The 22,260-nt window shown below is 34.5% G+C and overlaps 1 protein-coding gene, 1 non-coding gene and 6 pseudogenes across 2 annotated transcripts; 7 read left to right on the top strand and 1 right to left on the bottom strand.

Annotated features, from left to right (window-relative positions):
- The first annotated feature begins 1,846 nt into the window (after positions 1–1,846).
- LOC128038881 (photosystem I P700 chlorophyll a apoprotein A1-like) lies at positions 1,847–2,716 on the top strand (annotated as a pseudogene).
- A 1-nt stretch (position 2,717) lies between these two features.
- Positions 2,718–3,920, bottom strand: LOC128038871 (ribulose bisphosphate carboxylase large chain-like; annotated as a pseudogene).
- Positions 3,921–4,156: 236 nt separating this feature from the next.
- Positions 4,157–8,288, top strand: LOC128038874 (ATP synthase subunit beta, chloroplastic-like; annotated as a pseudogene).
- Positions 8,289–8,445: 157 nt separating this feature from the next.
- LOC128038872 (NAD(P)H-quinone oxidoreductase subunit K, chloroplastic) lies at positions 8,446–9,895 on the top strand. The gene has a single exon (XM_052627455.1). The coding sequence runs from the start codon at positions 9,181–9,183 to the stop codon at positions 9,856–9,858; it is 678 nt and encodes a 225-aa protein (XP_052483415.1). The 5' UTR covers positions 8,446–9,180; the 3' UTR covers positions 9,859–9,895.
- Positions 9,896–9,921: 26 nt separating this feature from the next.
- On the top strand, positions 9,922–10,507 carry LOC128038873 (NAD(P)H-quinone oxidoreductase subunit J, chloroplastic-like; annotated as a pseudogene).
- A 3,870-nt stretch (positions 10,508–14,377) lies between these two features.
- Positions 14,378–14,869, top strand: LOC128038880 (30S ribosomal protein S4, chloroplastic-like; annotated as a pseudogene).
- Positions 14,870–18,295: 3,426 nt separating this feature from the next.
- LOC128038876 (photosystem I P700 chlorophyll a apoprotein A1-like) lies at positions 18,296–19,406 on the top strand (annotated as a pseudogene).
- Positions 19,407–20,608: 1,202 nt separating this feature from the next.
- TRNAW-CCA (transfer RNA tryptophan (anticodon CCA)) lies at positions 20,609–20,682 on the top strand. The gene has a single exon. It is a non-coding gene; the product is annotated as a tRNA-Trp (tRNA).
- The last annotated feature ends 1,578 nt before the right edge of the window (positions 20,683–22,260 follow it).

Genomic DNA, 22,260 nt, shown 5'->3' with positions numbered 1-22,260 from the left:
ACAAGCTTTTAATAATATGGCTGTGATCTGTCATTACGTGCGACTATCTCCACTATAGAAATAAAAAAAGGAAAGAAAGAGCAAATACGCTAGTAAATAAATACGCTAGTAAATAAACACGCTAGTAAATAAAATACTAGAAAAAAAATAGGCTTTCTACATATTGCATCGTCCAAAAAACGATTTTTATCAGCTGTAACAAAAAAAGAAACTTCATAGAAGTCGAAATATGAAGAAATATATATGCCTAGATACTTTATTCTATGGATAAAGATCTAATTGATAGAGGAAGCGCCGTAAAGATCAATTAGCGAGGTTTTGAGCCGATACAATAAATAAGAACTGCTTATTTATGTCATGATATGAGATAAAAATTAGGAATCGACTTATGTAATAGAGCCGATCCCCTAAGTTATTGAGCAGCGGTGTAGCATCAGATCCCAAAGACAGTAAGTCTTTTTTATGAGGAAGAAGTCTTTTTCAAGGATTCTATATAAATTTCTATATGATATGAAACCGAGATAGTTACCTTTCAGAAAAATCTAACGGACGACAGCCCCGAAATGCCTATGCTTTATTTTCTGAAGGTGGAGAAAAAGATAAAACTTATTATTAATTTAATCCAAATTAGAGTTTGAAACTCATGTAATTAACCCTTTTGGTTAACCCGAGACAAATCGATAGATCTATGAAATCTCATTCAATTGGATATATGGTAGGGTAAAAAATGGGACACCAAAAGAATTGACTGCCGAGCCGTATGGGTGGAAACTCTCAAATGCAGTTCTAAGGGAAGGAATTGAACCGCCTATTTCGACCGGGAGAACAGGCCATTCGACAGGGGATTCTGAAATAGCGGAGGCTTGGTTCGATCAAGCCGCTGAGTATTGAAACAGGCTATAGCGCTTACTCCTGGTAATTATATTGAAGCGCGAATTGGTTAAAAGATCACGCGGCGTTTCGAATAAGAACAAGAGCTCTCTGTTTATTTATTATTATTTTAGTTTTAGGATTCGAAATTTGAATTAGAAATTAGAGAATTCTATTAAATTCTATTCTTATTCTATTTAATTTCTATTAAATCCATTTATTTAATATTTAATTTAATTAAATAAATTACGGTACTTATTAAAATTATTAAATTCGATTTTCTATTCAATTTGAATATTTAAATAGTAAAAAATATTAATTTAATTGGAATTGTTAATTGTGTAATGATTTGGTTTTTGTTGGACCCATGGGTCAAATAAAACGGAGCATTCTCTCTCTGGGAAAAACCAATCAAAGAGATTTCATTATATCCTTTCTCAAATCGTTCTATTTCGTTTGATATTTCGTAAGGATAAGTAATACGCAGATATAGCAAAATCAAATATATATATTTGATTTTCTGCTTCTATTTCTATTAAAAACTTAAAAACTAAAACTAATAAAACCCTCAAATGACTAACTATCGATACTGGAGTATCCCGTAGTAATGAATGCGCACGTGATTTGGGATAGAGTAATATTGTTTGTTCTATCTATGTAAGACAAAAAAAACTCCACCTCGGAACTTCTAATTGAGATATGAATACACTACACCGGTTGCACAAAAAAATGGGTTTTGCACCAATGTAAGTAAAGTCCGAAAAAGGTTTTATAAGATTAAAAAGGTCCGTTGAGCGCCTCATGGATATGTCATAATAGATCCGAACACTTGCCCCGGATCGACTTCCAGATCATAATTGCTCTAGTGAATAACTAAAGAAAAAATAGATAGATAAAAAATAGATAGATAGATGAGAGATAGAAGAAAAAACTAATTATAAGCGTCTCTCATAGGTTCACTAATTACTGACTGTTGGCGGTCTCTGTATGTGTTGTCCGGAAGGAGGACTCAATGATTATTCGTTCGCCGGAACCAGAAGTAAAAATTTTTGGCAGATAGGGATCCCGTAAAAACTTCTTTCGAGGAATGGGCTAGGCCGGGCCATTTCTCAAGAACAATAGCTAAGGGACCCGATACTACCACTTGGATCTGGAACCTACATGCCGATGCTCACGATTTCGATAGCCATACCAGTGATTTGGAGGATCTCTTCGCAAAAATATTTAGTGCCCATTTCGGCCAACTCTCCATCATCTTTCTTTGGCTGAGCAGCGTGTATTTCCACGGTGCTCGTTTTTCCAATTATGAAGCATGGCTCAGCGATCCTACTCACATTGGACCTAGCGCCCAGGTGGTTTGGCCAATAGTGGGCCAAGAAATCTTGAATGGCGATGTGGGTGGGGGTTTCCGAGGAATACAAATAACCTCTGGTTTTTTTCAGATTTGGCGAGCATCTGGAATAACTAGTGAATTACAACTCTATTGTACCGCAATCGGTGCATTGGTCTTTGCGGCCTTAATGCTTTTTGCCGGTTGGTTCCATTATCACAAAGCAGCCCCAAAATTTGGCTTGGTTCCAAGATGTAGAATCTATGTTGAATCACCATTTAGCAGGGCTACTGGGGCTTGGGTCCCTTTCAAGTGCAGGCATCAAGTACATGTATCTTTACCGATAAACCACTTTCTAAATGCTGGAGTAGACCCCAAAGAGATCCCACTTCCCCATGAATTTATCTTGAATCGTGATCTTTTGGCTCAACTTTATCCCAGTTTTGTTGAGGAGCAACCCCATTTTTACCTTTGAATTGGTCAAAATATGCGGAATTTCTTACTTTTCGTGGAGGATTACAAAGCCCAAAGTTATGTCCCTTTCTCCTTCAAGTTTACCTACTACTGTACCAGCGTGAATATGATCTCCACCAGACATACGTAAAGCTTTAGCTAGTACACGAAAGTGCATACCATGATTCTTCTGTCTATCAATAACTGCGTGCATTGCGCGATGGATGTGAAGAAGTAGACCATTATCTCGGCAACAAGCCAAGCTAGTATTTGCAGTGAACCCACCTGTTAAGTAGTCGTGCATTACGATAGGAACTCCCAATTCTCTAGCACACACGGCCCTTTTGATCATTTCTTCACATGTACCTGCAGTAGCATTCAAGTAATGCCCTTTGATTTCACCTGTTTCAGCCTGTGATTTATAAATTGCTTCGGCACAAAATAAGAAACGGTCTCTCCAGCGCATAAATGGTTGGGAGTTCACATTCTCATCATCTTTGGTAAAATCAAGCCCGCCACGTAGACATTCATAAACTGCTCTACCGTAGTTCTTAGCGGATAACCCCAATTTAGGTTTAATAGTACATCCTAATAGGGGGCGACCATACTTGTTCAATTTATCTCTTTCAACCTGGATGCCATGAGGCGGGCCTTGGAAAGTTTTAACATAAGCAGTAGGGATTCGCAGATCCTCTAGACGTAGAGCGCACAGGGCTTTGAACCCAAATACATTACCCACAATGGAAGTAAACATGTTAGTAACAGAACCTTCTTCAAAAAAGGTCTAAAGGGTAAGCCATAACATATATATTGATCTTCTTCTCCAGGAACGGGCTCAATGTGGTAGCATCGCCCTTTGTAACGATCAAGGCTGGTAAGCCCATCGGTCCACACGGTTGTCCATGTACCAGTAGAAGATTCAGCAGCTACCGCGGCCCCTGCTTCCTCAGGCGGAACTCCGGGTTGAGGAGTTACTCGGAAGGCTGCCAAGATATCAGTATCTTTGACTTCATATTGAGGAGTATAATAAGTCAATTTATACTCTTTAACACCAGCTTTGAATCCAACACTTGCTTTAGTCTCTGTTTGTGGTGACATAAGTCCCTCCCTACAACTCATGAATTAAGAATTCTCGCAACAACAAGGTCTACTCGATATAAATGAGGAGTTAATGAAACCTTTTCGAAGAAATCTTTCAAAAAATTATCAACGAATCCGAAAGGTTCCTTATTAGACCATGGTATTTGATTCGCCAAATACATCATTATTCTATATTCTTTCATATGTATGGCGCAACCCGATCCGTGTTTTTCAAGTTTCTAATTCCTTACTTTTTTTTGAATCCAAATTCTAAATGCAAATGAAATAAATAAAATAGAAATAGATAAATAATATAAAAATAATATTAATATAATATTCTAATATATTATAAATAAAATAGATAAATAAATTAATAAAATAGATAAATAAATTCTAATACTAATATATATTAGAATAGATAAATAAATTCTAATACTAATATATATTAGAATATATATATAATAGAATAGATAAATATATAATAGAATTAATATTCTAACATCTAATATAAATTATATATTATAAGCTCAATAATAAGAAATAATAAATTCACCCTTGACAGTAATATATGTTGTATATGTAAATCCTAGATGTGAAAACAGGCGTAATTCGGCCCTGAAATGAAAAAAAGGGGAATATAGATGGAAAAAGGGGGGAGAGGTTGGACGTAAAGTAAAAAAAAAATCGATATGCTAAAATAAAATACGAAATGAAATTGAAACAAGGCTAATGAGATAGAAATAAGGAATCATAAATAGAGTTCGGGTTCGAATTCCATAGATAATATGGATGGTGTTGCCTATAATGATGGACAAATGAAAGACTCTCCCAAAATTTTTATTTATCCACTTCCTATTTTCAAAATAGGTTGGTTGAACTTAAAAATTCCTTCATTGAATAAGGAAACAATCCAATTGCATGCACTTGAATTGGATGGGACCAACGAAATCGAGCGCTAACCCCCATTTCTTATTGAATTAACCGATCAACCTCCTGTCGAAGATTTTTTTTGTATTAGATAATTTTGGAAAAAAAAAATTGACATATTTCACTTTATTATGAAAATAAATCCTACTACTTCTGTTCCTGGAGTTTCCACGCTTGAAAAAGAAAATCTGGGGCGTATTTCTCAAATCATCGGTCCAGTACTGGATGTAGCCTTTCCCCCGGGCAAGATGCCTAATATTTACAACGCCCTAGTAGTTAAGGGTCGAGATACCGCCGGTCAACAAATTAATGTAACTTGTGAGGTACAGCAATTATTAGGAAATAATCGAGTTAGAGCTGTAGCTATGAGCGCTACAGATGGTCTAACGAGAGGAATGGAAGTGATTGACACGGAGCTGCTCTAAGTGTTCCAGTCGGCGGAGCGACCTAGGACGAATTTTTAACGTGCTTGGGGAGCCCGTTGATAATTTAGGTCCTGTAGATACTCACAACATCCCCTATTCATAAATCCGCGCCCGCTTTCATACAATTAGATACAAAATTATCTATTTTTGAAACAGGAATTAAAGTAGTCGATCTTTTAGCTCCTTATCGTCGTGGAGGAAAATCGGACTATTTGGGGGGCTGGGGTAGGTAAACAGTACTCATTATGGAATTGATCAACAACATTGCCAAAGCTCATGGGGGCGTATCCGTATTTGGCGGAGTAGGTGAACGGACTCGTGAAGGAAATGATCTTTACATGGAAATGAAAGAATCTGGAGTAATTAATGAACAAAATCTTGCGGAATCAAAAGTGGCTTTAGTCTACGGTCAGATGAATGAACCGCCAGGAGCTCGTATGAGAGTTGGATTGACTGCCCTAACTATGGCGGAATATTTCCGAGATGTTAATGAACAAGACGTACTTCTATTTATAGACAATATCTTCCGTTTTGTCCAAGCGGGATCCGAAGTATCTGCCTTATTGGGTAGAATGCCTTCCGCTGTGGGTTATCAACCCACCCTTAGTACCGAAATGGGTACTTTACAAGAAAGAATTACTTCTACCAAGGAGGGATCCATAACTTCTATTCAAGCAGTTTATGTACCTGCGGATGATTTGACCGACCCTGCCCCTGCCACAACATTTGCGCATTTAGATGCTACTACCGTACTATCAAGAGGATTAGCTGCCAAAGGTATTTATCCAGCGGTAGATCCTTTAGACTCAACGTCCACTATGCTCCAACCTCGAATCGTTGGTGAGGAACATTATGAAACTGCGCAAAGGGTTAAGCAAACCTTACAGCGTTACAAAGAACTTCAGGACATTATAGCTATCCTTGGGTTGGACGAATTGTCCGAAGAGGATCGCTTAACCGTAGCAAGAGCGCGAAAAATTGAGCGTTTCTTATCACAACCCTTTTTCGTAGCGGAAGTATTTACCGGTTCCCCGGGGAAATATGTTGGTCTAGCAGAAACAATTAGAGGATTTAAATTGATCCTTTCCGGAGAATTAGACGGTCTTCCTGAACAGGCCTTTTATTTGGTAGGTAACATCGACGAAGCTACTGCGAAGGCTACGAACTTAGAAATGGAGAGCAAATTGAAGAAATGACCTTAAATCTTTGCGTACTTACCCCTAATCGAATTGTTTGGGATTCAGAAGTGAAAGAAATCATTTTATCTACTAATAGCGGACAAATTGGCGTATTACCAAATCACGCGCCTATTGCCACAGCTGTAGATATAGGTATTTTGAGAATACGCCTTAACGACCAATGGTTAACGATGGCTCTGATGGGTGGTTTTGCTAGAATAGGCAACAATGAAATCACTATTTTAGTAAATGATGCGGAGAAGGGTAGTGACATTGATCCACAAGAAGCTCAGCAAGCTCTTGAAATAGCGGAAGCTAACTTGAGGAAAGCTGAAGGCAAGAGGCAAACAATTGAGGCAAATCTAGCTCTCAGACGGGCTAGGGACACGAGTCGAGGCTATCAACGCGATTTCGTAACGAGTTGGTTAATCGAAAAAATTTCCGTAGAAACAGAACTTTCGTTTCTACATCCCATTTTGATTCTGCCGATTAAATAGAATCAAATACAATCAAATACAATGAAAAGTGAAATCAGATTTTGATCTAACGAAAATTTGAAAATTGAAAACGGAAATAGAATAGGATGAAAAAGATAGAAAATCAATAAAAGAAGGTGGGTAGAAAAACTTATTAGACACCGGGATCGATGGTATCTAATAAGTTCTACCTACTATTGGATTTGAACCAATGACTCCCGCCGTATGAAAGCAATACTCTAACCGCTGAGTTAAGTAGGTCATTTATTATCATAAGGAATCATAAAGAGAAAGAAAAGGACCTATTACATCGATGGATTATAAATCCAATATTACTTCTAAGCAATACCAATCAAACAGACCAAAGGGTATGATTATGATGTTGGATCATGTAATATTCATCTTGACAAGAAATTATCTACATAATATGATAAAATATGTATCACAAACACAAGGGCTATAGCTCAGTTGGTAGAGCACCTCGTTTACACGTGCGCCAATGTTTTTCAGGGAAGTCTATCATGCAATCAAAAGAATTGATCTTTTTGAGAAATCGATGTCTTACTCCATTACTTTGAAGGAACAAAACAAGAGAACAATAGCCTGATAAATGGTTCCGGTCCGATTCGGGTGCCGTTTAGGCAAGATCCGAATCGAACCCATCATTGATTTGAGATATTGATAGGGTGAATACCGGTCTATTCAATGCTAGGCATAATGAGTATAAGGACCTCAAAAATGCTCTTTTCGTCCTATGAATCTTAAGGTGTATGAAGTTTCATGTTTGATTTTTTAATCAGGATGGTAGAGACTCCATTTAACTTAGATTGATCTAGGCCAGAAGCAGACCCACGTCAAGATAACCTTCCCTCTTTTGAAACATTTTGGAAGTGCTCCTGTATCAGTAATGAATCAGAGCACAATGAATCAGAGCACACGGAACCGTCTTCTTTTTTTCTGTTAGAAAAAAATATATACGGTAGACTAACTGATATTTCTATCAGTTAATGAAAGAGCCCAATGCAAAAAAAAAATGCATGTTGGGTCTTTGAAATAGGCCGAATCATTTTGATAATAATCAGTTCGATCTGTTTTACCGAGAAGGTCTACGGTTCGAGTCCGTATAGCCCTATATTTTCGAATTTTATATTTTATTAATTTTAAATATTCATTAAATTTTTTAAATTAAGAAAAATGAAATGAAAATAATATTCTTAAAACTAAAGCAAACTAAAACAATAAAGAATATCCAAATACAACTAAAAATAAAAAAGTTGTATAGTTTTTTTCCTAATTATTGTATTCTTTGTTGATTGGAAATGGTCGCTTCCAGTTGCTTGGTTCAAATCATTCCCATAAGCTCGCTCACAGGGAGATCACTCAGAGTATAACCCTGAAAACAAAAGCGCATTTCAACGGATCCAATCGCTCTTTTTTTATTCTTGGATAAGAATAAAATAAACAAAACCCCATTTTCTTAATTAATCCTCGCGGGTAGATTGATTTTAGATTGATTCTATATAAATAGATATAAAATAAAAAATTTCTATTTATTCGAAATCTATAATTTCGAAATTTCTATTTAGAATAAATGGAATTTCGAATAAAAAGTTTTTTGATTTCTAAAATTCTAATAAATATTAGATATTAGTTAGATATTAGAATTCCTTTTATTTAGAAAAATCCGAAATGAAGTGAAAACGAAAAAGTATTACTTGTTTTGGATTTGTATAGTATTATACTATATATAGTATAAATATATATTTATACTAGTACTATACAAATTAGTACTATATCGAAATGAAATCGAAATAAGTGGAATGTAAATAAAATAGGATTAATTCCAATCAATAAATCTTAAAACGCAACATGGAAACACAGCAAACAAACGAAACTAGACGATTCGATCAAACTGAATTGTTGTTTTGACTAAACAAACAGTTGCGGATGACTTGACAATGAATTCCAGGTCGAAGCGACTAATCCGATCTATTTTTCACATTCATAGGAGTTCGTCTATGTTTCTGCTTTACGAATATGATATTTTCTGGGCATTTCTAATAATATCAAGTGCTATTCCTATTTTGGCATTTCTAATTTCTGGAGTTTTAGCCCCGATTAGAAAGGGTCCAGAAAAACTTTCTAGTTATGAATCGGGTATAGAACCAATGGGCGATGCTTGGTTACAATTTCGAATCCGTTATTATATGTTTGCTCTAGTTTTTGTTGTTTTTGATGTTGAAACGGTTTTTCTTTATCCATGGGCAATGAGTTTCGATGTATTGGGGGTACCCGTATTCATAGAAGCTTTCATTTTCGTGCTTATCCTAATTGTTGGTTCAGTTTATGCATGGCGAAAAGGAGCATTGGAATGGTCTTAGTTCCTGAATATTCAGATAATAAAAAGAAAGAAAAAAGTCAAAATAATAATACCATTGAGTATGAATTCCATCGAATTTCCCTTACTTGATCGAACAACCCAAAATTCAGTTATTTCAACTACATTAAATGATCTTTCAAATTGGTCAAGACTCTCCAGTTTATGGCCGCTTCTTTATGGTACCAGTTGTTGCTTTATTGAATTTGCTTCATTAATAGGCTCACGCTTCGACTTTGATCGTTATGGGCTGGTACCAAGATCGAGTCCTAGACAGGCAGACCTAATTTTAACAGCTGGAACAGTAACAATGAAAATGGCGCCCTCTTTAGTGAGATTATATGAACAAATGCCCGAACCTAAATATGTTATTGCTATGGGCGCGTGTACAATTACAGGAGGGATGTTCAGTACTGATTCTTATAGTACTGTTCGGGGGGTCGATAAGCTAATTCCCGTGGATGTCTATTTGCCGGGCTGTCCCCCTAAACCCGAGGCAGTTATAGATGCTATAACAAAACTTCGTAAGAAAATATCTCGCGAAATCTATGAAGATCGAATTAGATCTCAACAGGGGGATCGGTGTTTTACTACCAATCACAAGTTTTGTCTTGTACGTAGTACTCGTACTGGAAATTATAATCAAGGATTGCTCTATCAACCACCATCTACTTCAGAGATTCCTCCTGAAACATTTTTCAACTACAAGGGTTCACTATCTTCCCACGAATTAGTGAATTAGGTAGGATTTTTTTTTACAGAAACAGACAACGAATTAATCTTCATAAATTCGATTTCATCATAAATGCGAAATATTTATCTTAGAAAAATGACAAATAAAAAAGAAAAGTGCGGGAGAGATAAAAAGATGCAGGGTCGTTTGTCTGTTTGGCTAGTCAAACACGGGCTAGTTCATAGATCTTTGGGCTTCGATTACCAAGGAATAGAGACTTTACAAATAAAGCCTGAGGATTGGCATTCCATTGCTGTTATTTTATGTATATGGTTACAATTATCTACGTTCCCAATGTTACCTATGATGTAGCACCAGGCGGACTGTTAGCCAGTGTGTATCATCTTACGAGAATAGAGTATGGTGTAGATCAACCGGAAGAGGTATGTATAAAAGTATTTGCTCAAGGAGTAACCCTAGAATTCCGTCTGTTTTTTGGGTTTGGAAAAGTTCAGATTTTTAAGAACGAGAATCTTATGACATGTTAGGAATCTCTTATGAAAATCATCCACGGCTGAAACGTATCTTAATGCCCGAAAGTTGGATAGGGTGGCCTTTACGTAAGGATTACATTGCCCCCAATTTTTATGAAATACAAGACGCTCATTGAATGATAAGAAACTAATTACAACTTCAGATATTCAAGGAATTTGTACATTTCTTCTAGCTCAAACAGAGGAATTGAGGTTTCATTCGTATTCTTATGGATAGGCTAATAAATAAAAGAAATAAAGACAATACATCATTGAGATTCTCGATTTTTTGAAGAGACTTTTTTGTTATTTTATTTCGGACGAGCCGAGACAATAGGATGAACAACAAGGGTTCTGTACCGTGAACTTTGTATCGCGCACATCACTTAGATGAACTCTAGAGAGTCGCATAGAAGGAATGAAGAAATGGAATATGAAAGAGAATACAAAGAAATAAATGAAAGGGGATCGGCTTCTATTTGTACTGTAGCTGAGATGAGTCTTGGTTATTTCTATCCTTGAACTCCTCTAGACCCGTCTTTTTGTTGGGCCTTTCAACCAACTATTTTAATCTTTTAATTAAATATGTATGAAGTATTACCATTCTTTTTGAATGTGAGAAGCCGCAGTGTGAACAAATAAAAAAGAAGAGGAAAGATAAGCAAATTTTGTCTTTTACTACATTATAATAGACACATTAGAATAGACTCTTTGCTCATTTTAAAAGAAAAAAAATACAAAATGAAATAAATAAAGAGAGGTTTACTCTCAGATACCTAGCTAGATATAGTATGTATTATGTCGATCCATATCAATTAATTTGTAGAGTAGATACTCATACTAAAATTAATCATATCCAGGAACCAGATTTGAACTGGTGACACGAGGATTTTCAGTCCTCTGCTCTACCAACTGAGCTATCGACTATTACCGACGCATTATCCTCATAATACTAGATGACTTGGGTCTATGTCAATTAAAAATGAAAACAAAAAAAACGAAAAGTATATAAATTAAAGGTCTCGAACAGGAATTTCTTGGATCTTCAAAAGGAAGACTTTGTAAATTTCCATATGAGTAATCATATGTATTATGAATCATTCAAATCAAATAGGTATTCCTTGCTCAAGAGAGATTTCTACGTATATCATATATATCACAATATCACACTCTATCACAAGACTTGTGATAAAGAACAAAATTCTGCTATGCTAGGATACGCTTGTAAAACGGCAAAGAATAGGATGAATGAGAAACATAAGGAACTTTGAACCACTAACAAAAAAGGTAGGATAAAATAAATAGACAGCAACACGGGCTTTTTGGGGTTGGGGATAGAGGACTTGAACCCTCACGATTTTTAAAGTCGACGGATTTTCCTCTTACTATAAATTTCATTGTTGTCGGTATTGATATTGACATAGTAGAACGGGACTCTATCTTTATTCTCGTCTGATTAATCAGTTTTCAAAAGATTTATCAGACTATGGAGTCGAATGATTTGATTAATGACTATTCTATTCGATTCTTTCTTCAACTTGGAATCGATTCACAACAATTCTTTTTATTTTCATATTTTTCATATAAATATAAATTGATTTTGCATATAATAGAAATAAAAAAATACAGGGTTCGGTTCGTCTTTTTGAGATAGTTTTCATTAGTATACCTATAAAATAAAGGTATATCTTGCATCCTTTCTAGAGTTTCGATATTCGATATAAGTTCCTTTACCAACAGTCAACCCCATTTTATTAGAATAGCTTCCATTGAGTCTCTGCACCTATCCTTTCCTTTTTTTTTATTATTCTCGCTTGCTGAACCTTTGTTCATGTTTATTTTCTCGTAAAATAATAAAATAATAGGTTTGGCTCAGGATTGCCCATTTTTCATTCAGGGTTTCTCTGAATTTGAAATTATCACTTAGTAAGGTTTCCATACAAGGCTCAATCCAATTAAGTCCGTAGCGTCTACCAATTTCGCCATATCCCCTTTTGTGTCTTGAGATTAGGATCTCATTAGGATGCCCCTCCTTTCCCCTTTCTCCCTCCTTTCCCCCCCTTTCCCCCTTCTTTCATTTGTTTATTTTCTTTCGTTTATTTATTTGCTTTCTTTTTATGCGAAACCGTTGAATTTAGTAGATATAGATACAGATTCTTATATCGAAGGGTCTTTACCTATTTTCTTGTTTGTTTATCGTCTTTCGTCTCTATCGGAGACCCATATTAATTTTATTTGGTCAATCGGAAAATATTTTATCATTTCTGTATTCGCAATTCAATATAGATGGGTATTCCATAACATATATATGTCCCTCTTACTCTCAGTTTTCTCAGGCAATTTGGTGGAATACTCGAAGGGTCGATTCTTTTTTTCGTCTTAGCTTCGGTCTTTATGAATGAAAACAAAAGAAAGGAGTCTCTCATTATGATCTGGATTTCATTTCTATGGGTTGCATCTTTTTTTCTTTAATTTCATTTTGATTCTTATCCTTTCCTTTTATTAGACCATCCTATATAACCATAATAAGAATAAGATAACTAAAAAAATCAAAATGAAAATTGAATTTATTCATTATTAAAATTAAAAATGAAATAAATTATTTTTTTTATAGTATAATAGCTAGAACTAATTATTTATATTTAATAACTAGAACTAATTATTCCATTCATTTCTATTTCGAATTCGAAGATAATTCAAATTTTTGAGTCTAAAAAGAGTTTCATTCTAATTATCTAGACTTATAACGTATCATTTCATTTCTAGAATCATAAAATATATAAATGCATAAAAAGATTTTGACTCTAATTATCTCTATTTAGAACTCGAAACTAAATAGAAATAAATTTAATCTATATTAAAATCTATTAAATCGATCGATTAAATGAAATCTATATAAAAATTTTCTATATAATTTAGATGTAAAATATACTAAAATATAAAATAAACTAGAAAATCAAAATGGAGTCAGTAATATTAGTAATATTATATTACTATATTAATATAAAAGAAATATAACTAAGATATAAAAAAAGATATTAAATATATAGATAAATAATAAATATATATATATAAAATTAAAATCAATTATTATATTCTTAATTATAGAATTCTATCAACATTAGCTTGAATATTAGATTGAATCTACCATTATTATATTAAATATGTTATATTTATATATTTTATATTAAGTATGGCATTAAAAATTAGAAAAATTCTATCAAAATTCAGTCTATAATTCATATTAATAATTCATATTAATTATGAATAACTAATAGATAGTTAATAGATAAGATCCTAATAGTTTGCTGAATCCTATGAATACCAAATTTCTATTATTTGAGGCCCTTAGCTCAGAGGTTAGAGCATCGCATTTGTAATGCGATGGTCATCAATTCATTCGATAGCCGGCTTTCCCTATTTGTTTGCTTTTGCCTTTTTACATAATTTAGAATGTTTTTTTGAAATCAAAAGAACAAACAGTGAAAAAGCTTTTTCCCCTTTTCTTTCCAAAGGTCAACAATCTGTTTATTATCTCGTCGAAACTTCCAATTAGGGATCAATTTGAGGAGTTAGATCTTTGCAGAATAAATCAAGAAAAAAAAGGAAACTCTAAGGAAACTCTTTTGGTTTAATTTATTTATATATTTAATATTCTATTCAATTTATTTATATATTATATCTATTTTATTCTATATATATTCTAACTATTTTAGTTATTTTTATATTTATATATTATTTTTATATATTATTATATATATTTTATTTCTATTTTTGTATACATTATATACAATACAAAAAAAAGTAAAGTATGGATATTGATCAATTCATCTCAATTAATATTTGTAATCCAATCCTTCAGTCGATTTCCTTCGGCTTAGTTCAGTTTTAATTTCGGTTTATGAAATTTCAATAAAATTCAAATTAATAAGGAGTCCTTATGTCACGTTACCGAGGCCTCGTTTCAAAAAATACGCCGTCTGGGGGCTTTGCCGGGACCTAACTAGTAAAGGCCTAGAGCCGAGGCGATCTTAGAAACCAATCGCGCCCGGTAAAAATCTCAATACCGTATTCGTTTAGAAGAAAAACAAAAATTGCGTTTTTCATTATGGCGCTTACAGAACGACAATTACTTAAAATACGTTCGTATTGCCAGAAAAGCCAAAGGGTCAACAGGAATCAGGTTTTACTACAATTGCTTGAAATGCGGTTGGATAACATCCTTTTTTCGATTGGGTATGGCTTCGACTATTCCTCAAGCCCGTCAATTAGTTAACCATAGACATATTTTGAGTTAATGGGCGTACAGTAGATATACCAAGTTATCGCTGCAAACCCCGAGATATTATTTCAGCGAGGGAGATGAACAAAAATCTAGAACTCTGATTCAAAATTATCTTGATTCATCCACCAATGAGGAATTACCAAAACATTTGACCTTTCACATTACAATATAAAGTTAGTCAATCAAATAATAGATAGGAAATGGGTTGGTTTGAAAATAAATGAATTGCTTGTCGTAGAATATTATTCTCGTCAGACTTAAACCTAACCTAAAATAACAAAACAAGGGTTCTGCCCCTTTTCACCTGAGTTAAGAATTAAGTAAAGGAAGACAGGGAATGGGTTTGATTCAGGAGATTTTCTCCTATTCATGTATGATAGATACGTAAGAGATTTTCATCCCTGTATGCTATTTTACGTATTCCATATTAAAAGGAATTGGGAATAGAGAATCTATACTAAAGAAGGATCTAATTCTTTATATATATGTTCTTATTTGATTTGATACATTGTAGTCAGTTACATCGGCGAATTAGGTGAAGGTGCGGAAGAGAGGATTCGAACCTCGGTAAACAAAGTCTACATAGCAGTTCAATGCTACGCCTTGAACCACTCAGCCATCTCTCCTACATAATTATTATGGCCGATACCCCGAGCGAATAGCGAGTTATTCATATTAGATTGTTCGATGAGTTACGAACAATATCAATTCTAACTAGGAAACTTGCTAAAAAATAGAAAACTTTTCATCACTTTTTTATCACTTTTCTTTAGCCTCAGGGCTCGAAAAATGAAAAAAATGGAATGGATCTACTTTTATGTTATTTCGTACTGTACACTTCCTTTGTTTGTGAGATCATTTTATTTTCTCACGAGGGTAATGAAAAGAGTTATAGAATGGATTGCTACCTATGCCTAGATCGCAGATAAATGGAAATTTTATTGATAAGACCTTTTCAATTGTAGCCAATATCTTATACGAATAATTCCGACAACTTCAGGAGAAAAGAGGCATTTACTTATTACAGAGATGGTGCGATTTGATTATTATTATATATATATTTTTCCTTTATTTATTATTTACTTTTTATTTACTTTACCACTCTCAGTCTTAGGAAAAAGACACATTATTCAGAATAGAAAAAGGCTATTGAAAACAAAAGATCTACGCTTGTTGAAGGTGAAGTTTATAAATAACAGCAATTCCTTCTGTCGTGTATCCCCGATTAATGCAACCTCAGATGCTTCAATTGTTGATTCAGTATTGAGCGAAAGGTTACACCTATGGGTCTGTATTGTGGGTCAACCCTACTACACGAGTACCAATAGGCGGCATAGAGGAAGAAGCACTACGCCCAGGAATCAACAACACGAAAACTTTGTTATTAATGATTCCCTTTCTTTATCGGGATCGGAACTAAGAGAAATGGTTGGGACAACAAACATCCATCTTGTTCGTACTTTGGATACCTATATAACCATCGAAGATTGTTGAAGTGACTAATTCCTGGAAATTAAGGAGCGTTGAGAACAAAGAAATTGTTGGAGTTTACTTTTTTATCTAGTACGAACACGCTTGATGGTAAGAAAAGATCTTTTGCAAGAGGGTTGGCTAGAGATTTCTTGTAAAAACATTAGCCCCGCTCAGTTCATAATGACAATATTTCGACCTTTTTTTTAATTCCATGGATTATTCTCATTATGCACATAAAGGAGGAGCCGTATGAGGTGAAAATCTCATGTACGGTTTTTGGAACGGAGAATTCTTTGAATCGAATGACGACCGTAACGGATGTCAACTCAATCCGAAGGAAGTTATACGGAGGCCTTACAGAATTATTATGAAGCTATGCGACTAGAAATTGATCCCTATGATCAATTATATACTATATAACATAGGCCTTATCCACACAAGTAATGGAGAGCATACAAAAGCTTTAGAATATTATTTTCGAGCACTAGAACGAAACCCGTTCTTACAAGCTTTTAATAATATGGCTGTGATCTGTCATTACGTGCGACTATCTCCACTATAGAAATAAAAAGGAAAGAAAGAGCAAATACGCTAGTAAATAAATACGCTAGTAAATAAACACGCTAGTAAATAAAATACTAGAAAAAATAGGCTTTCTACATATTGCATCGTCCAAAAACGATTTTTATCAGCTGTAATAAAAAAGAAACTTCATAGAAGTCGAAATATGAAGAAATATATATGCCTAGATACTTTATTCTATGGATAAAGATCTAATTGATAGAGGAAGCGCCGTAAAGATCAATTAGCGAGGTTTTGAGCCGATACAATAAATAAGAACTGCTTATTTATGTCATGATATGAGATAAAATTAGGAATCGACTTATGTAATAGAGCCGATCCCAAGTTATTGAGCAGCGGTGTAGCATCAGATCCCAAAGACAGTAAGTCTTTTTATGAGGAAGAAGTCTTTTCAAGGATTCTATATAAATTTCTATATGATATGAAACCGAGATAGTTACCTTTCAGAAAAATCTAACGGACGACAGCCCGAAATGCCTATGCTTTATTTTTCTGAAGGTGGGAGAAAAGATAAAACTTATTATTAATTTAATCCAAATTAGAGTTTGAAACTCATGTAATTAACCCCTTTTGGTTAACCCGAGACAAATCGATAGATCTATGAGAAATCTCATTCAATTGGATATATGGTAGGGTAAAAAAATGGGACACCAAAAGAATTGACTGCCGAGCCGTATGAGGTAGGAAACTCTCAAGTACGGTTCTAAGGGAAGGAATTGAACCGCCTATTTCGACCGGGGAGAACAGGCCATTCGACAGGGGGATTCTGAAATAGCGGAGGCTTGGTTCGATCAAGCCGCTGAGTATTGGAAACAGGCTATAGCGCTTACTCCTGGTAATTATATTGAAGCGCAGAATTGGTTAAAGATCACGGCGTTTCGAATAAGAACAAGAGCTCTGTTTATTTATTATTATTTTAGTTTTAGGATTCGAAATTTGAATTAGAAATTAGAGAATTCTATTAAATTCTATTCTTATTCTATTTAATTTCTATTAAATCCATTTATTTAATATTTAATTTAATTAAATAAATTACGGTACCATTAAAATTATTAAATTCGATTTTCTATTCAATTTGAATATTTAAATAGTAAAAATATTAATTTAATTGGAATTAATTGTGTAATGATTTGGTTTTGTTGGACCCATGGGTCAAATAAAACGAGCATTTCTCTCTGGAAAAACCAATCAAAGAATTTCATTATATCCTTTCTCAAATCGTTCTATTTCGTTTGATATTTCGTAAGGATAAGTAATACACGGATATAGCAAAATCAAATATATATATTTGATTTTCTGCTTCTATTTCTATTAAAACTTAAAACTAAAACTAATAAAACCCTCAAATGACTAACTATCGATACTGGAGTATCCTAGTAATGAATGCGCACGTGATTTGGGATAGAGTAATATTGTTTGTTCTATCTATGTAAGACAAAAAACTCCACCTCGGAACTTCTAATTGAGATATGAATACACTACACCGGTTGCACAAAAATGGGTTTTGCACCAATGTAAGTAAAGTCCGAAAAGGTTTTATAAGATTAAAAGGTCCGTTGAGCGCCTCATGGATATGTCATAATAGATCCGAACACTTGCCCCGGATCGACTTCCAGATCATAATTGCTCTAGTGAATAACTAAAGAAAAATAGATAGATAAAAATAGATAGATAGATGAGAGATAGAAGAGAAAGAAACTAATTATAAGCGTCTCTCATAGGTTCACTAATTACTGACTGTTGGCGGGTCTCTTTGTATGTGTTGTCCGGAAAGAGGAGGACTCAATGATTATTCGTTCGCCGGAACCAGAAGTAAAATTTTGGTAGATAGGGATCCCGTAAAACTTCTTTCGAGGAATGGGCTAGGCGGGCCATTTCTCAAGAACAATAGCTAAGGGACCCGATACTACCACTTGGATCTGGAACCTACATGCCGATGCTCACGATTTCGATAGCCATACCAGTGATTTGGAGGAGATCTCGCAAAATATTTAGTGCCCATTTCGGCCAACTCTCCATCATCTTTCTTTGGCTGAGCGGCATGTATTTCCACGGTGCTCGTTTTTCCAATTATGAAGCATGGCTCAGCGATCCTACTCACATTGGACCTAGCGCCCAGGTGGTTTGGCCAATAGTGGGCCAAGAAATCTTGAATGGCGATGTGGGGGGTTTGAGGAATACAAATAACCTCTGGTTTTTTTCAGATTTGGCGAGCATCTGGAATAACTAGTGAATTACAACTCTATTGTACCGCAATCGGTGCATTGGTCTTTGCGGCCTTAATGCTTTTTGCCGGTTGGTTCCATTATCACAAAGCGGCCCCAAAATTGGCTTGGTTCCAAGATGTAGAATCTATGTTGAATCACCATTTAGCAGGGCTACTGGGGCTTGGGTCCCTTTCTTGGGCGGGGCATCAAGTACATGTATCTTTACCGATAAACCAATTTCTAAATGCTGAGTAGACCCTAAAGAGATCCCACTTCCCCATGAATTTATCTTGAATCGTGATCTTTTGGCTCAACTTTATCCCAGTTTTGCCGAGGAGCAACCCCATTTTTACCTTGAATTGGTCAAAATATGCGGAATTTCTTCAATTCCAATCGACTGGGCGTATTGTGTCTTTTTTGAGTAATATACCGGAAATACCTGTTGATTCCTTATTAACGCCGTTTCGAACACAACTGGTACATTCCAAAATAATCGTTACTCGGACATCTTTACTCTTGGCCATGAACCTCCTTTGAGTTTTTAATTCACCCAACTTTTCTATTTTCCGATCAAAAGCGAAGAAGAAAGGAATGAAAAAAAAAAATAAAAGTTGTTAACTCAAAACCAAATCTTGAAAGATTTTGTTGCAATCAATATAGTAAATCAATATAGATTTAGAGTAATAGTAAATAATAAGAATAAGTAATACAACGATTTCGAACTCTATTTAGAATCAAACCACCGTACGGTATTTTCTTTAAGTATCTTGTAGGATACTGTTGTTCCAGCCACATTTCTCTTTTCGCTCTACTAGTAATTTAATTGGAGCTTGAACCCGAGTTTCGGTGAGGTTGAATCTACTTTTTTCGTTCTACCTTCCTTATTTATTTTATCTAATTCTTATCTAATTCGAAAAAAACTAAAAAAGGGGGGAGAGAGTAGTCACAGATATTTGATTGTATCTCGATCTAATCTTTTTCGCCCCGTCCCGCGGCAATAACTAGAATTAAAAAAAAGGGAATGTTAACGCATCCGGGAAGAAACGATTGATCTCTATTAATAAACCCGCTAAAGAACCGAACCAGAGAGTACTTAGTACCGGTGCTACGGAAAGATATGTTTTTAGATCTCGCATTTAAAATCCTCCTTCTTTATCGTATTACATTATGGTAATACATATATAATCGCATGTATGTGTGGTTAAAGACCACTTGGATTTGTCTATTTGTACCCGGAATTCCTAATTCAAATTAAAATGTACAATGATTCGATAGATAAGATTTTCCTTTCTTAAAACAGCAAAACAAAATAGGTCCCTTTCCGCCTGAGAATTCCGCCAAAAATATTCATTTATTATTCATTATATGGTTGTTATATGATATGAGACCAAAAGAGGAAATGGAAAGATCCGTTTTGTATATCAATAGATGAAATAAGGGTGGGAAAACAAGACAGGGATTCTCTACAATGACATTGTAGGCCAATTGAAAGGGATGTAGCGCAGCTTGGTAGGCGTTTGTTTGGGTAAAATGTCACAGGTTCAAATCCTGTCATCCCTACCTATTACTTCCCTTTGAGCAGTAACGAGGAGTCGTTTTAGATTGATTAAAATTAGCATACATAATCTATCATTTTCTCATATATATATGATATATGATAGTATAGTTGTGCGCGATGTATTGGGGTTATAAAATAAAAGAATCCTCTTTTTTACAGTCTTATTTATTATGATAAGAAAGCGCTCTTAGTTCAGTTCGGTAGAACGTGGGTCTCCAAAACCCAATGTCGTAGGTTCAAATCCTACAGAGCGTGATTCCGCTCTTGTTAGGTCAAAAATTACACCGAACTGAAAAAAAAAATTGAACAGCAATTCGAATTTGACCTCATTGAATTAAATTATTAAATTCAAATTATTAAATAAATTGAAATTCAAAAATTTAAGAATTAAAGGGGTCAGTCAAAAAAAGGTATGTTAATTAATCCAAAAAAGGTATGTTAATTAATCAAAGGTCCAACTGATCACCACGTCTGTATTGTAAATATGCGGTTACGAATAATCCAGCCAAAGTAATAGGAATTAGACCTAAGACGATTCCAAATAGAAAAACTTCAATCATTTCAATTTATTTGAAAGGAGAAAAAGAAAGGTAATATCTATCCCTAAATATTAATTTCTATTGCCCATGAATATCAATACCTAATAATTGATAATTAACACGGTAAGGAGCTAGAGAATATATGGAATAGGACAGAAAGCTTTGTTTTTATGAATTGTTCGTTCATTGAATTAATTTTCAAATAAGTCGTATCTTACTCAGACCAATAAATAAAGCTGAGGTTATAGTTAAAGCCGCTAGTAAAAAACCGAAATAACTAGTTATAGTAGGCATGAAGGAGCTAAATGAAATATGTTCTTTTTATACATATGTTTATAAAGCACTTACCTAAGTTTCAATTTTTAAACGAGAGGGGGATAAGCAAAAATACCAATTGAAATAATAAGTTCAATTGAAATTTTTGCTTCATCAATCATTATAAACGGTATTCACAAAATAGAGCGGCAGGACAAGAGTAGAAAAGAAAAGAAATCGATTCATCATCTTTGTAGCTAGGTCAAGAAAAACCTTTGGATCTAATACAAGAATACAAGAAAGGCCGCCTCACAAATATTGATTAGTAGAATTTTTTTATTCCTTGCTTTTTTTTTATCTATATCTAATACTATCGACTACTCTTACTTGTTACTAGACGACTAAGCAATTCCTTAAAATAAAAAAAGAGGGCTTCCAACAAAAAACAAAACCTCTTGTGCAACTACGAAAAAAAGTCAATTTTTATATTTCGCATCTAATTGACTTGCGGAAATATGATAATTTCCTTCATGAATTATTATAAACCAACTCGTTGGATTCACGGGTTACCTGATCCGCCGTTTCTAGGCCCAAGCCAATACCTCCAGGAATTTGAGGAATTTTCTATTGCATGATACCTGGTTATACATCGACAAGCAAGAAGAAGAAAGAAATTATCTAGCACTTCACGTCGATATACTGTTTGAAATTGCGTTGCTGTGTCAGAAGAAGGATAGCTATACTGATTCGGTATACTCTAAAAATACCTTTGGTACAATATTGACGATCTCACAAAGATTGAGTTTCGGTGAATTCCCATTTACTGATCCCATCTTTTACGGAATCGATCCCCACAAGAATATGTGGAGCTCGGCATGTCTGGAAGCACAGGAGAACGTTCTTTTGTTGATATTATTACCAGTATTCGATACTGGGTCATTCATAGTATTACTATACCTTCCCTATTCATCGCGGGTTGGTTATTCGTCAGCACAGGTTTAGCTTATGATTGTTTAAGCCCTCGTCCAAACGAGTATTT

The sequence above is a fragment of the Gossypium raimondii genome, unplaced genomic scaffold, assembly GCF_025698545.1.
Source record: "Gossypium raimondii isolate GPD5lz unplaced genomic scaffold, ASM2569854v1 Contig00325, whole genome shotgun sequence".
Classification (NCBI taxonomy): domain Eukaryota; kingdom Viridiplantae; phylum Streptophyta; class Magnoliopsida; order Malvales; family Malvaceae; genus Gossypium; species Gossypium raimondii.
The sequence above is the reverse complement of the archived record's forward strand: the minus strand, read 5'-3'. Positions and strand labels throughout refer to the sequence as shown.

Coding starts and splice junctions, on each gene's coding strand:
- LOC128038872 (XM_052627455.1), top strand. CDS start 9,181: ATGAATTCCATCGAATTTCCCTTACTTGATCGAACAACCCAAAATTCA.